The 23119-nt window shown below is 51.3% G+C and overlaps 1 protein-coding gene across 4 annotated transcripts in view; it reads left to right on the forward strand.

The window, feature by feature from the left end:
* SEPTIN4 (septin 4) overlaps window positions 1-22684 on the forward strand; it is a 70856-nt gene extending 48172 nt beyond the window's left edge. For 3 of the 4 annotated variants that reach the window (XM_084650873.1, XM_084650875.1, XM_084650872.1), the window contains exons 10-12: window positions 26-188; window positions 21463-21562; window positions 22511-22684. In XM_084650873.1, coding sequence (XP_084506999.1) covers window positions 26-188; window positions 21463-21562; window positions 22511-22570 — 323 coding nt within the window. In that variant the 3' untranslated portion in view covers window positions 22571-22684. Of the gene's footprint in view, window positions 1-25; window positions 189-2100; window positions 2392-21462; window positions 21563-22510 lie in introns of those variants that run through there. The other variant, XM_084650874.1, reaches the window with a different exon arrangement.
* The last annotated feature ends 435 nt before the right edge of the window (window positions 22685-23119 follow it).

Raw genomic sequence — 23119 nt, forward strand, 5'->3', positions numbered from 1 at the left:
TCTAAGCCAGGCCCCTCCCCTGCAGTGGAGAACCCTGCGCACTGTGACTTTGTGAAACTGCGTACCATGCTGGTGAAGACCCACATGCAGGACCTCAAGGATGTGACACGAGAGACCCACTATGAGAACTACCGGGCGCAGTGCATCCAGAGCATGACCCGCATGGTGGTGAAAGAGAGGAACCGCAAGTACGGGGGGAGTGGGCACAGGGCCTGTGGGGCTATGGGGGAAGCGGGCACAGGGCCTGTGGGGCTATGGGGGAAGCGGGCACAGGGCCTGTGGGGGTACGGGAGGAGAGGGCACAGGGCCTGTGGGGCTATGGGGGAGTGGGCACAGGGCCTGTGGGGGTACGGGAGGAGAGGGCACAGGGCCTGTGGGGCTATGGGGGAGTGGGCACAGGGCCTGTGGGGGTACGGGAGGAGCGGGCACAGGGCCTGTGGGGGTACGGGAGGAGAGGGCACAGGGCCTGTGGGGCTATGGGGGAAGCGGGCACAGGGCCTGTGGGGGTACAGGAGGAGCGGGCACAGGGCCTGTGGGGCTATGGGAGAAGCAGACACAGGGCCTGTGGGGGTACGGGAGGAGAGGGCACAGGGCCTGTGGGGCTATGGGGGAAGCAGACACAGGGCCTGTGGGGGTACGGGAGGAGTGGGCACAGGGCCTGTGGGGATACGGGAGGAAAGGGCACAGGGCCTGTGGGGGTACGGGAGGAGAGGGCACAGGGCCTGTGGGGCTATGGGGGAAGCGGGCACAGGGCCTGTGGAGGTACGGGAGGAGAGGGCACAGGGCCTGTGGGGCTATGGGGGAAGCAGACACAGGGCCTGTGGGGGTACGGGAGGAGTGGGCACAGGAGCAGCAGGACGGAGCCAGACACAAGTGCCCCCCCTGCCAAGAACCTTGGGAGTCACGAGCAGGGTCTTCAGCCTCTGCACTGAGCTCTGCATGGGGAAGTCTGGGGGAACAGAGCCATGGTGCCCACATCCAGGAATGGGCCTGGGAGAGGCAGGTCAAGGACAGGAGCTAGAGGAGACCATCTATCCCTGACAGCCTCTCCCTTTGGGGGTTAGCCCATGGCTGGGCAAGGAACGTGGCATGATACCGGTGTGTGGGCAGCAGGAGTGCGGGGTGAGGCCGCCCCACCCTGCACACTGAGCCACAATGATAGACACTGTGCAGGAAAACCATGGGTCACTTTCATCTCCGTGTTGTGCAGAGCCCCGGGGGGTGGTCCTGAAGCACTCAATCCTGTGGCTGCTGGGGGCTGGTTCGAGCATCCCTGCCAGATGGGCCTTGCAGCAGCCAGGCACCAGCCAGATCATTGGAACATCCCAGCCATGCCACTTCCCACCCCGACAAGCCCCTTCGCCCCAGGCTACCCCTGGAGCCAGGACAGTTAGCTCCGAGCGAGCCCAGAAGGTGCCTCTGCCAGCAGTATTGCCTGGGCGGGACGTACAACCCCATGTGTAGCTGGCACAACATGGCCGCAGTGCCAGGGTGAACTCCTCCCCCACGTGCACAGCCTGGAAGCCAAGGGGCAGCTCTGTGGCCAGCACAGGGCTGGGAGCACAGGTTGCTCTGATAGTGCTCCGGCAGGGAGGGAGAGCTCTCTGTGGAGTCACTCACCGAGGTGCACGGTGCTCTGGCTTCTCCTCTGGTCGCGTTTTGCCTAGGAGTAGGTGGTGGCCTAGGGCGCAGGGCAGAGGAGAGCCAGGCCCTCTGCCCATGTATCTGCTGCTCATTGTCTGCAGTGCCCCCACATATGCACTGAGCTCTAGGGCTAGAACCTCCGCTGGGGAAAAGCTCCGTACCCGTGTTGCGATCAGAGAATAAGTGCAGTTTACACCAGCTGTGGCTCCGGTCCCTACTGCTGCTTCTCCTCTCACCCTGGTGTAACTCCAGTGACTTCAGCAGAGCGACTCCTGAGTTAGGCCAGCACAGTAGAGGGCAGGTCGGCCATGTAAGGAGCTGTCTGCCCATAGCTTGAGTGGATGGTGACACCCAGGTAGCAGGCTAAAATGGCAGCTCTAATGGCTCATTCATGGCGATGAATCTAAGCTCATCTCTTCGTGTACGGTGTTTTGCGGCATCCCCTTGGGGAAGAAGGAGAGAGTCCTCCACCTTGGGACTGTGCTGCAGCGACTGCTCTATGGAGTGACCCCGCTGATTCCTCGGCATCGGATGACACCAGGAAGTGCTGTCTCCCAAGGACTCCAGCAGGCCAGGAGCTGCTGTGGCTTTCTGGAGCACTGGATTCTCCCCAGATCCCTTCCCTCATGCTGGTTCACGGCTGTCCTTTGGTGGAGTGCTGCTCTGATCTGCTGTCACAGGCCGCAGCTGGCCCTGTGTGTCTGTTCTACCTGCATTAGTTCATAAAAAGTATTTTGTTGTGTCAAATCCTGTATTGGTCTCATCCATATCTACTCCAGAAAGTGACCATGTGAAACGGCATGCTAGGCCAATGGTTTGTTATGCCCCAGTCATTTCCAATCCAGCAGGGCTCAGTTACTATGACGGTCTCTTTTCAGACTCTGCCTGGCGTCTGAGAGTCAAGCTGGTCTCTTCCTTTCTTGGGCATCATCATCAGTCATGGTGGCTCTGCAGCCAGAATCGCCAGTGGGCATGCAGTACTCTAACAGGCTGGCATTGTGAATGGTACTCAGTGACCAGTGCTGTTGGGAAGGCATTCCTTCTTGTGCAGCCCTACTACTGCTAAAGCATGCAGTCTGTGAGCACCCCCGTGGTGGCTCTGGAGACAGCTCGGCCAGAGCTCCAGTTCTGGGCCAAGTGGACACAGGAGGCATTGAAGAGAACCATAGCCCTAAACAGTGGCCAGGAGATGGACCATTCCACCAAAGGCAGCCACAGGCACTTACCCTGCTGAGCCCAGCACAGCGCGGCCTCTCCTGAGCTAAGCCTCCTGCATTACTGAGCTGTGGGAACAATTTCTAGTCTTCAGACAACTGGCAGAGCAGGAAATTCTGGCCATACCGAGGTTCTGTGCTTAAAGGTGGAGTACAGCAAAGGCCTGATGGTCAGACACCAGAATAGGGATTAGAATTCAGTCCCAGTGGCTCAGATCCTCAGTGATATTTAGGTACCTAACTGATTTCAATGGGGTTAATCAACTAACTCCCCTTGAAATCAATGGGCATTCGGCGCCTAAATACACTTGAGAATCTCAGCCAACATTCAATGGCCTTTCATTCCAGGATTATAATAGGGAGCTGCTGTCTTGAGGGAATCCAACAGCAGCATACGACCAAGGAGTTTAGTTTGGACATACGGGTGGAGCCCTACCATATCTGAAAGTGAAGTGGTACGGTCGTAGGACACACCGAAACAGTGAGCCAAGAGCGGCTGTTTCAAGTGCGTCGGCTCTGGGGCTCGGGTGGTAAAGGACTGCAGCTTTCTAACAGATTAGCTGTTCAGGCTCTCAGGGAGGAGAGAGATAAGGAGAGTTCGGGGAGCTCCGAGTGTGGCTGCCATAAACTGCCACAGTGGAAGTATCAGTTAACACCAGACTGAAAAAGGACAAGTTCCTTTCCCACTCAGTTGTAGCAAACTCAGTCTGCCGCAGCTGGTGGGGTACGCTAGGGCTCATGTACAATGAGCCTGATGGATCCGAGGTGCGCTCTCTCACACACATTCTTGAATGATCGAGGAACCTATTAGTCAATCCTCACCCCCCAGCAAGGACAATGCATTTGTCCAGCCTCCATGGTGGATCGTGGCATGTGCCTATCTCTGTGCCACATTTCCACTAGCAGCTGGCTAACACTTCATCACCGTATCTGGCCTTCAGATCATAACCAGAGAAGGGAGGGGGCAAAAGACTCCATGTAGCACTCAGATGCAGTGGTGATAGCTGCTGTAGAAAGCCCCAAGATAGAGGAGCATCCTAGAACCTACAGGGTTCCTCTTGGACATGAGTATTGCTACTATCTCTTCCCATGGGTAAGAGCATAAGAACAGTCATACTGGGTCAGACCAAAGGTCCATCTAGCCCAGGATCATGACAGTGGCCAATGCCAGGTGCTTCAGAGGGAATGAACAGAACAGGTAATCATCAAGTGATCCATCCCCTGTCTCGCATTTCCAGCTTCTGGCAGTCAGAGTCTAGGGACACCCAGAGCATGGGGTTTCATCCCTGACCATCTTAGCTAATAGCCATTGATGGATCTATCCTCCATGAATTTAACTAGTTCTTTTTTGAACCCAGTATTACTTTTGGCCTTCATAACATCACCTAACAATGAATTCCACAGGCTGACTGTGTGTTGTGTGAAGAAGTACTTCCTTATGTTTGTTTTAAAACTGCTGTCTATTAACTTCATTGGGTGAACCCTGGTTCTTGTGTTATGAGAAGGAGTAAATAACACTTCCCTATTCACTTTTGCCACACCAGTCATGATTTTATAGACCTGTCATATCCCCCCTTAGTTGTCTCTTTTCCAAGCTGACAAGTCCCAGTCATTTTAATCTCTCCTCATATGGAAGCTGTTCCAGACCCTTAATCAATTTTGTTGCCCTTCTCTGTATCTTTTCCAATTTTAATATACCTTTTTTTGACATGGGGCGAACAGAACTGCATGCAGTATTTATATAGTGGCATTATGATATTTTCTGTCGTATTATTTATCCCTTTCCTAATGGTTCCTAACATTCTACTAGCTTTTTTGACTGCCTCTGCACATTGAGTGGATGTTTTCAGAGCACAATGACTCTAAGATTTCTTGAGGGGTAAAAGCTAATTTAGATTCCATCATTTTGGATATATAGTGGGGATTATGTTTTCCAATGTGCACTACTTTGCATTTTAAACACTGAATTTCAACTGCCATTTTGTTGCCCAGTTATCCAGTTTTGTGAGATCCTTTTGTAGCTCTTCGCAGTCTGCTTTGGACTTAACTATCTTGAGTAATTTTGTATCATCTGCAAATTTTGCCACCTCCCTGTCTACCCCTTTTCCCAGACCATTTACTAATACGTTGAACAGCACTGGTTCCAGGACAGGCCCCTGGGGGACATCACTATTTACCTCTCTCCATTCTGAAAACTGTCCATTTATTCCTATCCTTCATTTTCTATCTTTTAACCAGTTACTGATCCATGAGAGGACCTTCCCCCTTATCCCATGACTGCTTACTTCGCTTAAAAGCTTTTGGTGAGAGAACTTGTCAAAGGCTTTCTGAAAGTCCAGGTACACTATATTCACTGGTTCACCCTTCTCCATGAGTGTTGAGCCCTTCAAAGAATTGTAGCAGATTGGTGAGGCATGAGTTCCCTTTGCAAAAGCTGTGTTGACTCTTTCCCCCAACAAATCATGTTCATCTATGTGTTTGATCGTTCTGTTCTTTACTACAGTTTAAACCAATTTGCCTGGTACTTTTAAGTTAGGCTTACCGGCCTGTGATTGCCAGGATCACCTCTGGAGCCTTTTTAAAAAATTGGTGTCACATTAGCTATCCTCCAGTCATCTGGGACAGAGCCTGATTTAAGCGACAGGTTACATACCAGTTAGTAAAAAGAAAAGGAAGACTTGTGGCACCTTAGAGACTAACAAATTTATTTGAGCATAAGTTTTCGTGAGCTACGGCTTACTTCATCGGATGCATTCAGTGGAAAATACAGTGGAGAGATTTATATACACAGAGAACAGGAAACAATGGGTGTGACCATACAGACTGTAACGAAAGTGATCAGGTAAGGTGAGCTATTACCAGCAGGAGAGCGGGGTGGGAGGGACATTTTGTAGTGATAATCAAGGTGGGCCATTTCCAACAGTTGACAAGAACGTCTGAGGAACAATGGGGGGGACTAAACATGGGGAAATAGTTTTACTTTGTGTAATGACCCATCCACTCCCAGTCTTTATTCAAGCCTAAATTAATTGTATCCAGTTTGCAAATTAATTCCAATTCAGCGGTCTCTTGTTAGAGTCTGTTTTTGAAGGTTTTTGGTTTTTTTTGAAGAATTGCAACTTTTAGGTCTGTAATCGAGTGACCAAAGAGATTGAAGTGTTCTCCGACTGGTGTATCAATGTTATAATTCTTGACATCTGATTTGTGTCCATTTATTCTTTTACGTAGAGACTGTCCAGTTTGACCAATGTACATGGCAGAGGGGCATTGCTGGCACATGATGGCATATATCACATTGGTAGATGTGCAGGTGAATGAGCCTCTGATAGTGTGGCTGATGTGATTAGGCCCTATGATGGTGTCCCCTGAATAGATATGTGGGCACAGTTGGCAACTGTCTTTGTTGCAAGGATCGGTTCCTGGGTTAGTGTTTTTGTTGTGTGGTATGTGGTTGCTGGTGAGTATTTGCTTCAGGTTGGGGGGCTGTCTGTAAGCAAGGACTGGCCTGTCTCCCAAGATCTGTGAGAGTGATGTGTCGTCCTTCAGGATAGGTTGTAGATCCTTGATGGTGCGTTGGACAGGTTTTAGTTGGGGGCTGAAGGTGATGGCTAGTGGCGTTCTGTTATTTTCTTTGTTGGGCCTGTCCTGTAGTAGGTGACTTCTGGGTACTCTTCTGGCTCTGTCAATTTGTTTCTTCACCTCAGCAGGTGGGTATTGTAGTTGTAAGAACGCTTGATAGAGATCTAGTAGGTGGTTAGTGGTTCTACAGTTTTGCATTTGAGTTCCTTGAGAACTTTTGGGTGATACCATCTGGTCCTGGTGACTTATTATTATTTAATTTATCAATTTGTTCCAAAATCTCCTCTCTTGACACCTCAGTCTGGGACAGTTGCTCAGATTTGTCACCTAAAAAGAATGGCTCAGGTGTGGGAATCTCCTTTACAGCCCCTGCAGTATATGAAACAAAGAATTCATATAGCTTCTCCAACAACCTTATCTTCCTTAAGTGCTCCTTTAGCACCTTGATCATCCAGTGGCCCCACTGATTGTTTGGCAGACTTCCTGCTTCTGGTGCACTGAAAAATTTATTTGCAGTTAGCTTTTGAGTCTTTTGCTAGTTGCTCTTCAGATTCTTTTTTGGCCTGCCTAGTTATACTTTGACACTTGACTTGCCAGAGTTTATGCTCCTTTCTGTTTTCCTCACTAGGATTTTCACTTCCAGTTTGTAAGGACGCCTTTTGGCCTCTCTCTGCCTTTTTTACTTTCGTGTTCAGCCACGGTGGCACTTTTTTGCTCCTCTTGCTATGTTTTTTAATTTGGGATACATGTTTAATTTGAGCCTCTATTATGGTGTGGAAGAGGAGTCCAGCCCCCTAAAACAAGTGAATGCTGCTAATGTGTTTTTGGCTAGCAACCTCTTCCCAAATCCCTGAGAGCTGGAACAGGCTATACTACCAACACCGTTGATATCCCAGATGTGGTGATAAACTTCTGGTCCTAGCATCCCACTCAGTGTCTAGGCCACAAGAGGTAGGGGCTTCCTGTTTTCAGCCCTCAGCCTGCACTGATACGTCTGTACGGACCATTGAGGAGCTCTGCCTGGGAGGAAGACACAGGCTTGTCAGTCACTTGGGAAGGCCGTTGAGTAGTAAAACAGCGGTGACGCTGGTGAGCCGTTCCCATTACTGCGGGTGGCCCCGTTTCTTGTGTGTAAAAAGGAGGATCACCGGTTCTTGGGCTGGCTTCCATGGCATAAATCACAGGTCCATGCCCAGCACACTAGATGTTGTGATCAGGAAGAAGCCTGCCTCTGTCATTCCACGTGAACTGTACTGATTCAGGGGGTTGCTTTGGGGTCCTAAAGGTGTCAGTGATCATGTGTGCATGTAGTGATTTATATGTATTTTGGGCCATATTCTCAGGGGGTGTAAACTGATGTAACCCTGTTGTAGGCAGTGGAGCTGTGCTGATCCACTCCAGCAGAGGCCCTGGCACTATGATAGTTGCCCTTGCTCAATACAGCATCCTCCATGCTTGGGTCTCGCAGACTGTACAAACACGGCACTTGGGATTGTCATCCCCATCTGGCAGCTGAGACAAAGGGAGCTAAAGTCACACCATAACTCTGTTCCCAACTAGGAATAAAAGCCAGGTCTCCTGATCTACAATGCTGAGCATGAACCCCAGGCCCTGAGCATCTCAAAGAGAGGGAATTGTTTAATCTCTGTTGGAGTCTTCCTCGATTCTCAGAATAGCAGCTCTTGGAATACCTGAGGTGATCTCAATCTCTTCTGCCAGAAGGAAGTCCAGCTACAATTGGGTGCAGGGTCAGGAGCAGGTGCCAGAGATGACCAAAACTACACAGTCATTCCAACCTCACTTCCCTCCCTGAAATCTGAAGGAGACCTAATGCTGCTTGGAGATGGAAGGTTGATACCATAGATACATACAGACCTTTGCTGCTTTATTGGCTCCTCTGAACAACTGAAGATAATTGTGGAGTGGGCATGAACTGAAGAAGCCAAAATTCCTTTCAAGTCTAAAACCAAAGACTGCTGCAGCCCCCTCTTCTCGTCCACGTGGAGCTGTTCATGCTGCAAAATGTATTCCCAGATTCAGTGAGGCACCCCTATTCAGGTCTCCATGTGCCCAAAGCCCAGATCCAGACTGATTCAGTAACATATGATGGTGCTAGTTGGATTACTAGAAGGAGCTGTCAGGATCCAGGGTGGAAACAGGCAGGAGTCGTGGCAGGAGTTTGGGAGCCAGGAACTGAAGCCCAGGGTCAGAGCCAGGATCCCTGTCACGAGTCAAGCCAAGGGTCAAGGATGAAGTCAGGAATCGGGCTGAAGGTCAATACCAGGTATCGGGGTCCATGTTGGAGTTCCAGGGGTTGATCGGGACTCAGAATCCAAGTCGGAGCTGAGGTCAGTACTAAGAGTTCAGGAACAGAGAAGCAGGGCAGTTGTGGCAGCAAGCCAGGATCCACATTGTTAACTGGACGCTTCTTGGCACGCTCCATGGGCTTATTTTGGATCAAGGAGCCAATCAGGGATCACCAAGACAACTGTCAGTCAGATCACTTAGGGTGGAACTTCCTGTGGCATGCCATCTCTGCAGATCACAGGTTGCAGGGAGTGGCCAGGTTACAGCTGCCACCAGTTGGCCGTGTGAGGCTGTTGGTTGCCTGGTAGCCCTTCAGTGCCACCGATCCTTACATTATCTCCCACCCTCTATGGGTGCTTCCTGCTGGGCCAGGTTTGTCTGAGTGGTCTGCATGGAAGGCCGCCATGAGGTTGGGAGCTGGGACACTGGCTCCCAGGATCACTCCTCAGGGCCATAGCCTTCCCAGTCAATTAGATACCTGAAAGAGACACGTTTCATTTTAGAATCCAGTGTTTTGTGAATCACATGTTCATTATGACCCTGGACCTGCACTGGTGGGGAGGTGGTTGTGTTTGATGCACAAAGGGGTTGGGATGTATGGCATTAATAGAGATATATGAAACACTGGATGTCAGCTGCCTTGGTCTGGGTGATAGGTGATGGTAAAATTAAAGCCTGTGAAGAACAGGGACTATCAAAGCTGTCTTTGGCTGAGTGCCTTTGCTCTGTGGGGATACTCTGAGTTTTTATGATCTGTGTAAACCTGTATCAGGCACCTTCAAGGCAGTGGCACCATTCATCAAAGGCAGCCTTGATTGCTGGAAGTTCCTTATTTAAAATCTAATGATTTTATTCTGCCAGAATGAGTTTCTGGGAGTAATAGGCACAGGGAAGCAATTGCTGTTGGGGGCCCATATCTTTGGGAAAATGTTAACCCAATTGCTTCATTAGATATATCAGTCTCAAGGACAAAGGCGCATGTGTGGTTGGAATGGATCGGGTTTAGAGCACTGGTGAAGGCCATCTTGAGTTGATTGAACACCTGTTGAGTCTCTGGAGACCAGGTGAAGGAGCTGTGTTTGCAGAGAAGTTCTGTCAATAGGGCTATTCAGTCTGAGAATCTAGGAATGAAGAAGTGCCTATAAAAATTAGCAAACCCAGGAAGTGTTGCAGCTCCTTGATGTTCTGGGGGACTGCCCAGGACTGAACAGCATTCACCTTTCCAGGATCCATTCGAAGGCCCTCAGGGGACAAGATGTAACCTAAGAACTCCATGGAGTGCTGATCAAAGGTGCACTTGGAGCTGTGCATTTAGATCATGTCAGCAGAATTGATCCAGAACTGACTGGACATGTTGAATGTACTGCTCGTGGCTTTCCGACAAGACACATATTTCATCAAGGTAGACTAAGACATAGTGATCTAGGATGTCACAAAATACCTTGTTCACAAAGTGCTAGAATGTTGCTGGAGCATTTGTAGAACCAAATGGCATTTGTAGCTGCCAGAGCAGGTTCAAAAGTCTGTTTTCCACTCATCCCCTGCACGGATCTGCACCAGGTTGTAGGGGTCTCGCTGACTGAGCTTGGTAAACATCTGGGTTAATCATACGCAGTCCTACAATTCTGAAATGAGTGGGAGAGGATACTGGTTTCTGATGGTTTACCTGGTTGAGGGCCCAGTAATCTGTGCACAAGAAGAACTGGGGCCCCAGCAAGGGAGATGGAGGGATGGATAATCCCCTGGGCTAGGTTCTCCTGGACATAGGATCACAGGGTGGCTATCTCCAGCTCTGACATGTCAAAGATGCGACCAAAAGGTGTCTTGGCCCCAGGTTGCAGCTCAGTTGTCACAGTGCAGTGGTAGGACATCCGCATTCTTCTCAAAAACATCCGCATAGTCACGGCACTTAGCAGGAAGAGCAGGAGTCAGCTTGGATGATAGAACACAGCTGGGCCACACCCTGGGCCTGAGGGCACCTCTAGGGTGACCTGGATTTGGCCTGGACAAGTGTATCTTGAAGTCAAGACTCGTCTGTTGGTCCACTCAGGCAAACTGAATTCAGAGCAGAAACTGACATTCTGCTCATGCCAAAGGACATGCAGGTCATGAGTGGCCAGCCATAAGGTGCTGAGAATTATGGGGAAGTGGAGCGAGCCAATCATTCTGAACCACAGGATTTCTTCATGGTCCTGGATAACAACTTCCAGGGGCACAGTTTCCAGAGTTACTGGTCCAGGACAGGTGTGAGCCATATATAGTCTCTATGAGGTTGGGGGCTGTTTTTTGCTGCCCCAGGATGCCCAAGGCTTGTGCCATATCGGCATCTATAAAAGTGACCATAGCCCTGGAGTCCACGAGCGCCACTGTGGGGAATTTGTTTGGGGCTTCCCTGGGATGTGCACAAAAACCTGGATTTGCAAGTACGGCAAGGGCTTACGGTGCCTTGGATGTGGTTTGGTAATATGTGGGCAGCCAGTGAGATGTATAACCCAGGGCCCACCCATGCTGGCACACATCTCCAGGCCTGTGTTTGGTCATTCCTGTCTTTTTCTGTGTGAGAGCCTGCAAGGGACAGCTGGTGAGAGTATGGCCGGACTCTCCACAGTAGAAATACTGGGTGGTGCTCCCTTTCCTTCGGGGTCACGTGATGATGGGCTGCACCAATTTGCTTGGTTTCTGGGACCAGCTTGGAGATGGGTACTTGGGGCCACCAGCTAGGAGGCAACGCAGTCCCCTTCCTTTCTTCACTCTGCTCATGCAACTTGTTGTCAGTGCATATGGTGAGGCCAGCTAAGTCATCTAGACGGGTCAGCATTTCCACGTGAGCTAGCTCATCTTTGGTCTTTTTGCATGATCCTCACCAGAATTGGTGGAGCTGGGCCACTTTGTTGCACTCTGTATTGGAGAGAAGCCACCTACAGTGGGTGGCCGAGGAGGCGAGTGGTCCCTGCCCTTGCTGTAGTTTTTGCAGGCCACCTCAGCCAACCAAGCATGATGGGGGTCATCAAAAATAGAAGAGAAGGCCTGGGAGAAGGTTTCCCAGTATGACAGTGTCAGGCTCTGTCATTCTAGTAGAGGCAAAGCCCAATCCAGCGCTTCCCTCGAGAGGAGAGTAGTTATGAGTCCTACTTTGGCCTGGTCTGTGGGGTAGACGTGGGGAGTGGAGCAGATAACATTGGTTAAGGAACCTGCTGAAGTTTTGGCAGACTCTGCTGAAGTGCTCTGGGAGGGGGAGTGTCAGTCTGGGGTTCAGGTGAGCGGCTGCACCGCATGCTCAGAGTGCAGTGTTCTCGTCCCAACCCTGGGCAGCCTGCTCTCGTAGTAGCTGGGTGATCTGCACCTGCAGAGCCTGGTTCTCAGATGAGAGCTGCACCACTTTTGTTCACAATGGGGGAAGTTCCTCCTGGGGGTTATCAACCCATTCAGGAAAGTCTAGTGCCTGGTGGGACATGCCGGGTAAAGGGTGTCCCGCTGCCTCCATGTCCCCACCAGGCCGGCCTTCTCCATGGGTTATGTGGGGGTCCAGGCAAACTCTCAGGATCCAGGGTGGAGGTAGGCAGGACTAGTGGCAACAGCTTGGGAGCCAGGAACTGAAGCAAGGGGTCAGAGCAAGTATCCGTGTCAAGAACAAGCTGAGGTCCAAGTCAGCAGTCAAGCCAAGGGTCAGGGACAGAGTCAGGAATCGGGCTGAGGGTCAATACCAGGTATTGAGGTCCATGTTGGGGTTATGACTAGTTACATAAGTCATCCAATCCAGTAACACAAAAAATATCACATGCCCTATGTAGCTAACCAGAGCTTTCCCTCATGCCCTGTGCTGCCCAATTGTAGGCTGTGGGGTAGCAACAGGAGGCTTTATTTGGCCACAGTACAGCGTGTGAACTGTCATGGGTTCCGTGGGGTGCGGTCTGGGACCGTGGGACCACTGTGCCCCCTTAACTCTCCCCAGGCTGGGCTGTCTCTCACTATGCTTTGCTAGTGAAAAGCAGCAAGCCCCTCCAGGTGCTGTGATCACTCAGCACAACAGCGTGTGGAGCCCCACACCCAGCTAGATTGCCTGAATGCTCCCAGAGCCATTCATGAATCACACAGAGAAGGCACCAGCTCCTAGCCTTGTACCTCAGGAATATACCGTCTTGCACTGCTCCAGATGAGCACTGCAGATTTATTAATTGGTTCACCACTTCGTCAATGGAAGGTGGACATACACCAGCCTTTGCAGAACTTGAGCAGATTTGCCACACGCTTCATACAGACTCACTGGTAAAGATAAACAGTAAATCAAATTTATTGACTACAAAAGATAGATTTTAAGTGATATTAAGTGATAGACAAAAAGTCAGAGTTACCAAAAGAAATAAAATATAAGCACGCAGTCTCTCAACCCTGTTAGACTGGGCAACAACTAGACTAAGCAGTTTTTCTCACCACACTGGATATTGCAGTTCATAGTACACAGATTTCACCCTTGAAATCTGGGCCAGTCCCCTCAGCTGGAGGCTTCAGAGTGTCCTTATTGCTTGCAGTGTAGATGGGTGAAGTAGAAAGGCCAAGCATGGCCCCCCTGTGTTCAATTTTATACCCCCAGTCCATGTGCTTGTAGAACACAAATCCAGGCATGTCTAGGGGGCATTGCTGAGTCTCCAGGCAAGGTTGAGCAATTTCCCTGGTATCGCCTCATGCAGGTGAGTTACTGCATTGTAGCTCCCTTGCTGGACAATGGTTGTGGATGGGCTGTTTCACACCCTGCCCGGGCGCTGTGTTAGGGAAAAAAAACAATTAGCCCTTTCCATACCACTCTCGGTGCTTGATTCGACTCTAAGATCCCACAGAATTTGCTCCGGGAGACAGTCAGTCCTACTCCTTGCATTCTTCCTTATCTTCAGTGACAACGGGCAGTTTCAACTGGTTTTTCAGCTGCTTTTTCAGCCTTCCTCTCAGGTCAGCTTGACCTTGGCCTAAGGCTTCAACTACTTTAATCACTTATGCTAAGCTAGTAACTTATGCTAAGTTATAAGAACAAACTTATTAAACATTCATATAAAATAGCATATAAGCCCTTTCTTATAACACGCTGGTCACTTTCCTTGCAATTGCCTCTGGGGAGCTAATATCTGGCTGATTCCTCAACTTGCAGCATGTTTTAGTGACAACCATACAACACAATTCTCATAATATCATGACAGGTTTCAGAGTAACAGCCGTGTTAGTCTGTATTCGCAAAAAGAAAAGGAGTACTTGTGGCACCTTAGAGACTAACCAATTTATTTGAGCATAAGCTTTCGTGAGCTACAGCTCACTTCATCGGATGCATACTGTGGAAAGTGTAGAAGATCTTTTTATATACACACAAAGCATGAAAAAATACCTCCTCCCACCCCACTCTCCTGCTGGTAATAGCTTATCTAAAGTGATCACTCTCCTTACAATGTGTATGATGTATCATACACATTGTAAGGAGAGTGATCACTTTAGATAAGCTATGTATCATACACATACACGAAAGCTTATGCTCAAATAAATTGGTTAGTCTCTAAGGTGCCACAAGTACTCCTTTTCTTTTTGTATAACATCATGTGCCTTAATGATACACATCTATGGATAGAGAAATGACTTTCAGCAGATCATAACCTTTCCCCTGATGCCTTACAAGGCCTGCTTTATATGTAATATCACAATTATCTAAAAATAAGGAACATGGAGGATTACAGGGTGCTCCTCCAAGGTACAGAATGTCACACCTCCCCTCCTTAGTTTACTGCAAGAGGATTTAATCACTGACTAACTTGAAGGCAGTTTGTGTTATCGTAGAATCATAGAATCATAGAATATCAGCGTTGGAAGGGACCTCAGGAGGTCATCTAGTCCAACCCCCTGCTCAAAGCAGGACCAATCCCCAATTAAATCATCCCAGCCAGGGCTTTGTCAAGCCTGACCTTAAAAACTTCTAAGGAAGGAGATTCTACCACCTCCCTAGGTAACACATTCCAGTGTTTCACCACCCTCATAGTGAAAAAGTTTTTCCTAATATTCAACCTAAACCTCCCCCACTGCAACTTGAGACCATTACTCCTTGTCCTGTCCTCTTCTACCACTGAGAATAGTCTAGAACCATCCTCTCTGGAACCACATCTCAGGTAGTTGAAAGCAGCTATCAAATCCCCCCTCATTCTTCTCTTCTGCAGACTAAACAATCCCAGTTCCCTCAGCCTCTCCTCATAAGTCATGTGTTCCAGACCCCTAATCATTTTTGTTGCCCTTCACTGGACCCTCTCCAATTTATGCACATCCTTCTTGTAATGTGGGGCCCAAAACTGGACACAGTACTCCAGATGAGGCCTCACCAATGTCGAATAGAGGGGGACAATCACGTCCCTCGATCTGCTCGCTATGCCCCTACTTATACATCCCAAAATGCCATTGCCCTTCTTGGCAACAAGGGCACACTGTTGACTCATATCCAACTTCTCGTCCACTGTCACCCCTAGGTCCTTTTCCGCAGAACTGCTGCCTAGCCATTCGGTCCCTTCTTCCCTTTTTTAAAGATTGGCACTACATTAGGCTTTTTCCAGTCATCCAGGACTTCCCCCGTTCGCCACGAGTTTTCAAAGATAATGGCCAATGGCTCTGCAATCACAGCCGCCAATTCCTTTAGCACTCTCGGATGCAACGCGTCCGGCCCCATGGACTTGTGCACGTCCAGCTTTTCTAAATAGTCCCTAACCACCTCTATCTCCACAGAGGGCTGGCCATCTCTTCCCCATTTTGTGATGCCCAGCGCAGCAGTCTGGGAGCTGACCTTGTTAGTGAAAACAGAGGCAAAAAAAGCATTGAGTACATTAGCTTTTTCCACATCCTCTGTCACTAGGTTGCCTCCCTCATTCAGTAAGGGGCCCACACTTTCCTTGGCTTTCTTCTTGTTGCCAACATACCTGAAGAAACCCTTCTTGTTACTCTTGAATTATCTTTTGCTAGCTGCAGCTCCAGGTGCGATTTGGCCCTCCTGATTTCATTCCTACATGCCTGAGCAATATTTTTATACTCTTCCCTGGTCATATGTCCAACCTTCTGCTTCTTGTAAGCTTCTCTTTTATGTTTAAGATCCGCTAGGATTTCACCGTTAAGCCAAGCTGGTCGCCTGCCATATTTACTATTCTTTCGACACATCGGGATGGTTTGTCCCTGTAACCTCAACAGGGATTCCTTGAAATACAGCCAGCTCTCCTGGGCACCTTTCCCCTTCATGTTAGTCCCCCAGGGGATCCTACCCATCCGTTCCCTGAGGGAGTCGAAGTCTGCTTTCCTGAAGTCCAGGGTCCGTATCCTGCTGCTTACCTTTCTTCCCTGTGTCAGTTCTCTTGTTATAGTTCTCTTGGTATCCAGCCATCAAGACCATGAGGCAGCGTGCCTCAGTTTCCCCCTCACACACAGCAAACCAGGTTTGTTATGGTTTCTCTATTGTGATAAGCTTTAAATCTGTTTACATGTATTAACTGAGAACTAGCGTTACCACAAGTTTTAACATCAGTATCAAAATTCTTACCCCAAGATTTAAAATTAATACCAACATTGTTATAACAGATGGGCGTTTACAAGTATCATTATGATACCATGCCCTCTGTTCAGACAGTCTGGTTTGACGTTGGTTTGTTCATTACCCATAGTGTCCTTTGACTCTCTCCCATGTAATCAGGCACTGGTTTTTCTTTCCCTCCAGTGTTCCCCTATGCCTGGGTTCTTATTTTAATCATGTTTTTGGGATTTTGGTACCTCAGGATCTGGCAAGATAGATGTTTAGGGGGATCCTGCATATTCACTGGCCCTTTGAGGAGCTGTCTCCCAACCGCAGGACTGTACATATGCAAAAAATCCAGCTCCCTTATTAGGGTTACCCTGTGTTTCCCCCTCCCAGCACCGAGTCCTTCTCTGCCCCTAGAGGGCTTTGATCCATGCTCTCTGGGCTAGGTGTGTTTACCCTTTGATCAGGTTCACCTTTTCCCAGCAGCTTTCCCACAGCTGCTTTCTGTGTCTCACCAGCCTGGGGAAGGACACCCACCTCTCTGTGAGAATGCAAATGGCCCAACTGACAAACGACCACCTGGCAATTTCCTGGTCTCAACTCCTCTGCTGTCACAGGCGTTGGAGCTGCATCTTGATGTAAAGAGACACAGTTACTTTCCAAACACTTATCAGAAATAGCATCCTGAAAAACTGGGACCTGGATTGGGGTACCCTCTGTCACCCCTTTCTCTGTCCCTGAGAAGTCAGCTGTGTGACTGTTCCCCTCTGGAAAGTCAGTTACGCAGTTCCTTCTCAAAACCGGGGTCACAGACTGATCAGATGCTAACTCACCCATTCAGTCATGAGCATCCTCTCTCAGGTGACCAATGAGGAGACATTCCTGTACTCCCACTGTTCCTTCCCCAGTTTCCTCCTCTAGATTCCCCTCCAAGACACATTTCTCTGTGCTCCCCAAGATGGAATCCATCCCTTGTTCATCTGCAAAGCCCTGCCAGCTAACAACTGGGGTAGTTTCCTTAATCACTGGCAACACTTCTCCTGCCCCTGCTCCTGAGGGCATGTTGCCTTCTGCTGAAAAGGAGCTAGTCTCAGCCCACACCATACCTGGAAGCACCCTGCTTCCCTGTGTTACGGAGTCACAGGAATCCTCACCCACCTCAGTGGTTTCTGAGATTACCTCCCCCTTCTCTGGGCTCTCCTCCGGGACATATTTCTCTATGCTCCCTAGAATGGGATTTGTCTCTGGTTCAGCTGCAACTTGCTGGACAATTCACTCCGTGGCAGGCATTACATCACCATCTCTTCCTGGTGTGGTGTTGCCTCGAGCTGCAATGCAGGAGCTGGTCTTGTTGTATGCAGGCCATAGATGGTCCCAACTGTGAATTTTTGGAGTGACAGGAATGGTTGGGGTCAGTGGTTTCTGGTTCTCCTTCTCTAGCAGATCCAGTTCATGTTTTCTCTCTCTCTTTCTTCTCATTCTCTTTCCTTCTCCTCCGTGGCCAGTTTCTTTAGGGCTGAGACTGAGTCTCTGGTGTTCTCTCTCTTTTTCTGCAACCTGCAGTCTAAAAAACTCCAACTTTGCAAAGATTTCACTTCTTTCAGTCATTTTCCGCTTTTCTGTCCCTACTTCCCTTTCCCAAAATAACAAACTGGTAGCCTCCTCCTGACTCTCCTTAGCCACCACACTTAAAATCTTTACACCAGTGTATGAAGTGCAAATCTTGCTCAGTACAACAAGCTGTGTATTTCATCCTGCTCACAGAGCCACTGTAACGGGATCCCCGGGGTGCAGCCTGGGACCATGGGAGCACTGTGCCCCCTGAACTCTCCCCAGCCTGGGCTGTCTCTCACAATGCTTTGCTACTGACAAGCAGCAAGCCCCTCCAGGCACTGTTATACGATTGTAGCTCATTGGGGCAGGGACGGTCTCTGTCTTCTGGGTTTGTACGGTGTCCAGCACAATGGGGTCTGGCCAGAGCGGGGGCTTTGGGCATGACCACATGTCAGATAATAAATAACTAAATCCCCTGGGGTGGGAGTTTGGTCAGTGCTCAGTGCTGCCCTTTCTCTGTGCCCGGTGAAGTCAGTGGGAAAACTCCTCCCGACGTCAGTGGGAGCAGAGCCAGGCCAGCGCTGAATGCGTCTGAAGATCCACCCCAAGGGGGCCACGATCTGTGACCAGTCAGAGCAACACTCCACCAAAGGATGGACGTGAACCAGCAGCAGGGTTCTCCCACTGGGGAGAGTCCAGTGCTCCATAGAGCCACAGCCTCTTCCCTTCTGCTGGCATCCCTGGGAGACAGGCCTGCCAGGTGCCAGTCGATGCCGAGCACTCCACAGGCTCAGTCCATAGAGCACAATGTCTCTCCTTGTTCTCCAGGGGGAAGTGGAAAACACCGCGCATGAAGAGACGTGCTTTGATTCATCCCCCAGAATGAGTTGCTCCAGCTGCCAGTTTAGTCTTTTCGCTGGGGTGACCCCCCCCATCCCCCAGCACTCTCCTGCTCCTCTGCAAACATGCTGCCTTTTTGTCTGCAGTTTGCTGTCTGTTGGGTAGCATTCGCTGCTGGGCAGAGGGCAAGCCCAGGGCATGGGCAGTGCTGAAGCGGTGTGAGTTTAGATGGGAGGGAAGCAGTGCACAGGCCGTGTGCTAACCCTCTGCACAGGGGTGACTCTCACTCCTCACTGAGCTCAGCCAGGGCAGGTTTTTCCCTTGGAGCTGAGCCTGGAGCGTTTGCCTCATGTAACGAGAGCACCACCATTGTTCTGTCCCAGACTCTTCTCCCACTGAGGAATCTCACTTTCTGTGAAATGGCCCCTTGCCCATGGGAAGCGCGGGGCCATCCCAATCTGGCTGGGTTTATACAAATTGAGTTCCCTCCTAAAGAAATACATTTTGAAGTTTTGCACCCGAGTTCGGAATCCAGCAGATCCTGGAGCAAGCGCTTGCTAGGCAAGCGCTGCCTGTTGTACAGTGGGTTTGCTGCTATATTGGTGAGCCACACAAGTGGCAAGGGAGGCTCTAGTCCTAGCACTTGCCCCCGCACTGGTCTTGGATTCTACTTGCCCTGGGGCCTCCCCGTTAACCTGGGCTTCTTTCAACAGCAGTTCTTATATGTCTACAAACTGATCATTTGATGGCAAGTATCACAGTCCCCAAGCTGTGTGACAATGTCTGGCTGATGGGTCTGGATGTCAGCCAGTGGCTGAGAGAGGACACTGACCACTGATGGAGGGGAAGGGCCTTGCTAGGTTACCTGACCCACCAAAAGCACCGCAGATGCCTGTACAGGAAAAAGGAGTCCTGGCTGCTGATGGGCCCAGTCTGTCTGCAGAATGACAAGGGGAGGCCAGTGTGTGTTCCCCATAGGAGTATGCTCGGGGACCATCAGCTGTTCCTAATGCCCAGAGACACGCAAGGCCCAGTGAGTGGTAGGGACACCCTGTGGGATATCCTAACAATCTTGGATGCCCCACAAGGTGGCACTCATGCTCTTGTGGAATTTCCCTGATTGCTAGAGGAACAGGTCCCTGGCATCCCAGGGTGATGCTCTGTGGTCCAGCCACATGGCAAAGCCTTGGGTGGATTATGTCGTACTGGGCCAGCGCATTTCATGTTGAGTCCTATTGTGTGGATTAGAAGGCTGATCCCTACATGAGACATAGCATGTGTGTTAAGAAGAGCTGCCCCCACTGAGCAGGGCCTGGGTGTGTCCTTGGTGAAGACCAGAGTGGGGGGGGTGACCTGGGTCTCCGGCTAGCTGCTGACTGACCCTGGGATAAATGGAGGCAAAGCTAGAGACTAGGAGAGTATCTGCCATGAAGCAGCCAGGCTGCACTTGCCAGCTGGACCATTCCCAAGCATGGTGGTCCGAGGACACATTAGCATCCTCTCTGGGTAGCTGGGTGTGACCACGGAGCCTGTGTGTCTGGGCCCTCTAGTGTGGGAAATGTAACATCCCCATACATCCAAATGGGGTCAAGCAGTGGCCCCAGAGCCCATCTGGCGGGCCCCTCAGCAGCAGGAGTGGAACAGGACTCTGTCACCTGCAGCACCGGCAGCCAGTAGCATGGGAGCAGCTCACCTGGGGACAGAGCTTTCTCAGGGGCTGGGTAGGGACTGTGAAACTCCCTTCCACTGGGACGAAGAACCTCCACAAACCTCGCCCCGTCCTGCTCCAAGTTGAGGTGCACTGCTTCAGCCTGCCTTCCCCAATTGAAACCCAGCACTGCACAGCAGCAGGAGGGGGCCCGGGGCCAGTCACGTCATGAATGCCTCTCTGGAAGCTACCAAAGCGATGGGCACAGTATCAATCCCTCTTGTGTGTGCGCTTTGCTGGGGCTTGACTTCTCAGAAAGAAGCCCCAGGGCTCACAGACCCAGTGTGCATATCCTCAGGGGAGGAAAGGGAAGAGGCACTGGGGCCCTACCAATGGGCTCCCCCATCTCCAAGACCTGGCTCTTTGGCCAGGCTTTGAGTGGCAAAGGGGAGCTGCTCAGGTGTTAAGTGCGGGCCCCATCTGGGGGGAATTAGGAGCTTTGGCCTGTTCTGTCACTCCCCTCCCCCGACTCTGGGTTCTGGTAAATCCACCCCCTGTGTGTTTTGATTTTCTCTGATCTGCCAGTTCTCCAGCAAGATCCTACTGTGGGCCTGTCCCTTGTGATGGGAAGTCACCTGTTCACTCTCTGACTGTTGTGACGGGCAGGGGTTCTGTAGGGAGCAGGCCCTGCTCACTTCCCCTTCAAGCCGGCTGGCCCTGCGCGCTCCCCAGAAGGAGACGGGCCCGGCAGTGTGTGACCATGGGCATCGCAGACACCAGAGCAACTCTGAGGAGCCTTTGCAGCCACAGCCTGAGTCTGCCTTGGGGCGCTGTCTGTGGGCTCGCGTTCCCTAGTGCGGGTTGGGTGTGACACGCCGGCCTGTCAGCATGGTGCTGCTCTGCCCCCATTTGCGCTGGTGGCATCAGGGACACAGGGCACAGGAGCCTCAGGCCCAATCCTGCTTCTCTGGTGCAGGTCCCACCGGTGCAGTCTCGGAGAGACGGGAAGGTGCGGCTTGTGGGACGCAGTCTCCCATAGTTCCACCGCCCTTGTGCCATCGCTCTAAATGCCGCCTGCCCGGCTGGCCTGGCCTCTCCAGCGCACTGAGGGCCGTGCTAACTACCCATGTGTTTCTTCCTCTTTTGCCTTCTAGCAAACTGACGCGGGAAAGCGGGACAGATTTCCCCATCCCAGCTGTCCCAGCAGTGCCGGACTCTGAGACAGAGAAACTCATTCGGGAGAAGGACGAAGAGGTGTGTGCGGGGCCAGGGCCTCTGTCTCCTGCCAGGGGCTACACTGGAGCCCCCCCGCCCGTGGGAGGCCTGGTTAGAACTCAGAGCTGTGCTCTCGCCCGCTCCCTGCATGCAACGGTGCTGGACTGTGGCCCCCTCGCTCTCCATGGCAGCAGAGGCAGCCTGCAGCAGGGCCTGACACACTCCTCGCTTTGCGTATTTCCACTCCCCTCCCACTGGAGGAGCTAACAGAGTCCAGCTCCATCCACAGTGCAAAGCTGTCCACTGACCTTTGGCCTCCTGCAGCCATTACCACCTCCCTGGGTCTCCCTCCCACAGAACTGGGCTTTGGGTTCTTCCCCCCGAGGAATTAGCTACATCCTTTGAAGGTCGAGTTTGCTCTGCCCATGGTGCTAACCAGCTTGTTTCCCTGCTCTCGCTGGCCTTGGCGCACCCCGAGGTTGGCCTCCTCTGCACATTCCAGGGACCTGCTCCCCTCTGCCAGCTCAGGACTGAAGATATGAGCTAAAGCCAGACCCGGCCTGGACCCCTTCTGCCTCACCAGCCCCTCCTTCCTTGCGGCATTGCTCTAATTAACTCCTGCCACTGGAGTTCCCAGGAGAAACCCCTCTCTCTGTATTCCCAAGGCTTTGCCTAGCTATGCTGGGCCTGCTCCTTGCCCCAGCACTCTTCACCATCAGCCCCCTTCGTGCAGGTGGAATGTTCAGAGTGGGCAGCATTGAACAGCCCCTGCACTCCCTGTGCACAGGTATCAAAGAGCTACCCCAGTGTGAGGTGGGGGAGAATCAGGCCCTACGGTGACAGAGGACGAGTCTTCTGTGCTGTCACTCCCGCTGGCTGGCACAAGGGAGCACAACGGTTGTGTCCCGGTCTCCGAAGCAGAGTGCTGATGCCCAAGCAATGGGTGGCGGGGAGCTGGCCCTCACATGCTTTCTTATTCCATTTCAGTTGCGGCGGATGCAGGAGATGCTGCAGAAGATCCAGAGACAGATGAAGGACTCCCACTAGCCACCTCATTCCTCTCCAGCTCCCGCCCCACTTAGACCAGAAATGTTTACATCAAAGCCCAGCCATCAAAGCCAGCTATGCTACTCAATACCAACAATGCACCTAGCACCTTCAGCTGACGCAATACGCCTTATTATGGACCCTCGCTGCGCTTTCCTCAGCGACCTACAGGAAATAAAGGCTGACCCGCACCAAAGCTTCTGCTGCCACCCTCCCCATGCCTACCCTGGCTTGGACTCAGCCGGCTTCCTTGGCAAGGCTCCTGCAAACCCAGCCTTGCCCACCTGCGGCTGCAGGCAGTCTTCCCCATGGTCTGACTGAGTCAGGCCCAGCCACTGGGCTGCTTCCCTCATGTTGAATGTGTGCAGAGCCGCATGTCTGTCTACAGCCCCCCCCCTCCCCCCCCACCCCAGTGCTGAGTTTCACATATTTTCCCCTCAAGGCTCCTTCACAGTTGGGCCCCAGAGCAGGCCTCGTGCGGCAGGTGCAGGCCTGGGACGTGGCTGATTGGTGCAGCGCAGTGGCCATGGCCGTGTGCCCAGGCTGCTC

The sequence above is a fragment of the Lepidochelys olivacea genome (genome assembly GCF_965140295.1).
Source record: "Lepidochelys olivacea isolate rLepOli2 genome assembly, chromosome: 17".
NCBI classification, from domain to species: domain Eukaryota; kingdom Metazoa; phylum Chordata; order Testudines; family Cheloniidae; genus Lepidochelys; species Lepidochelys olivacea.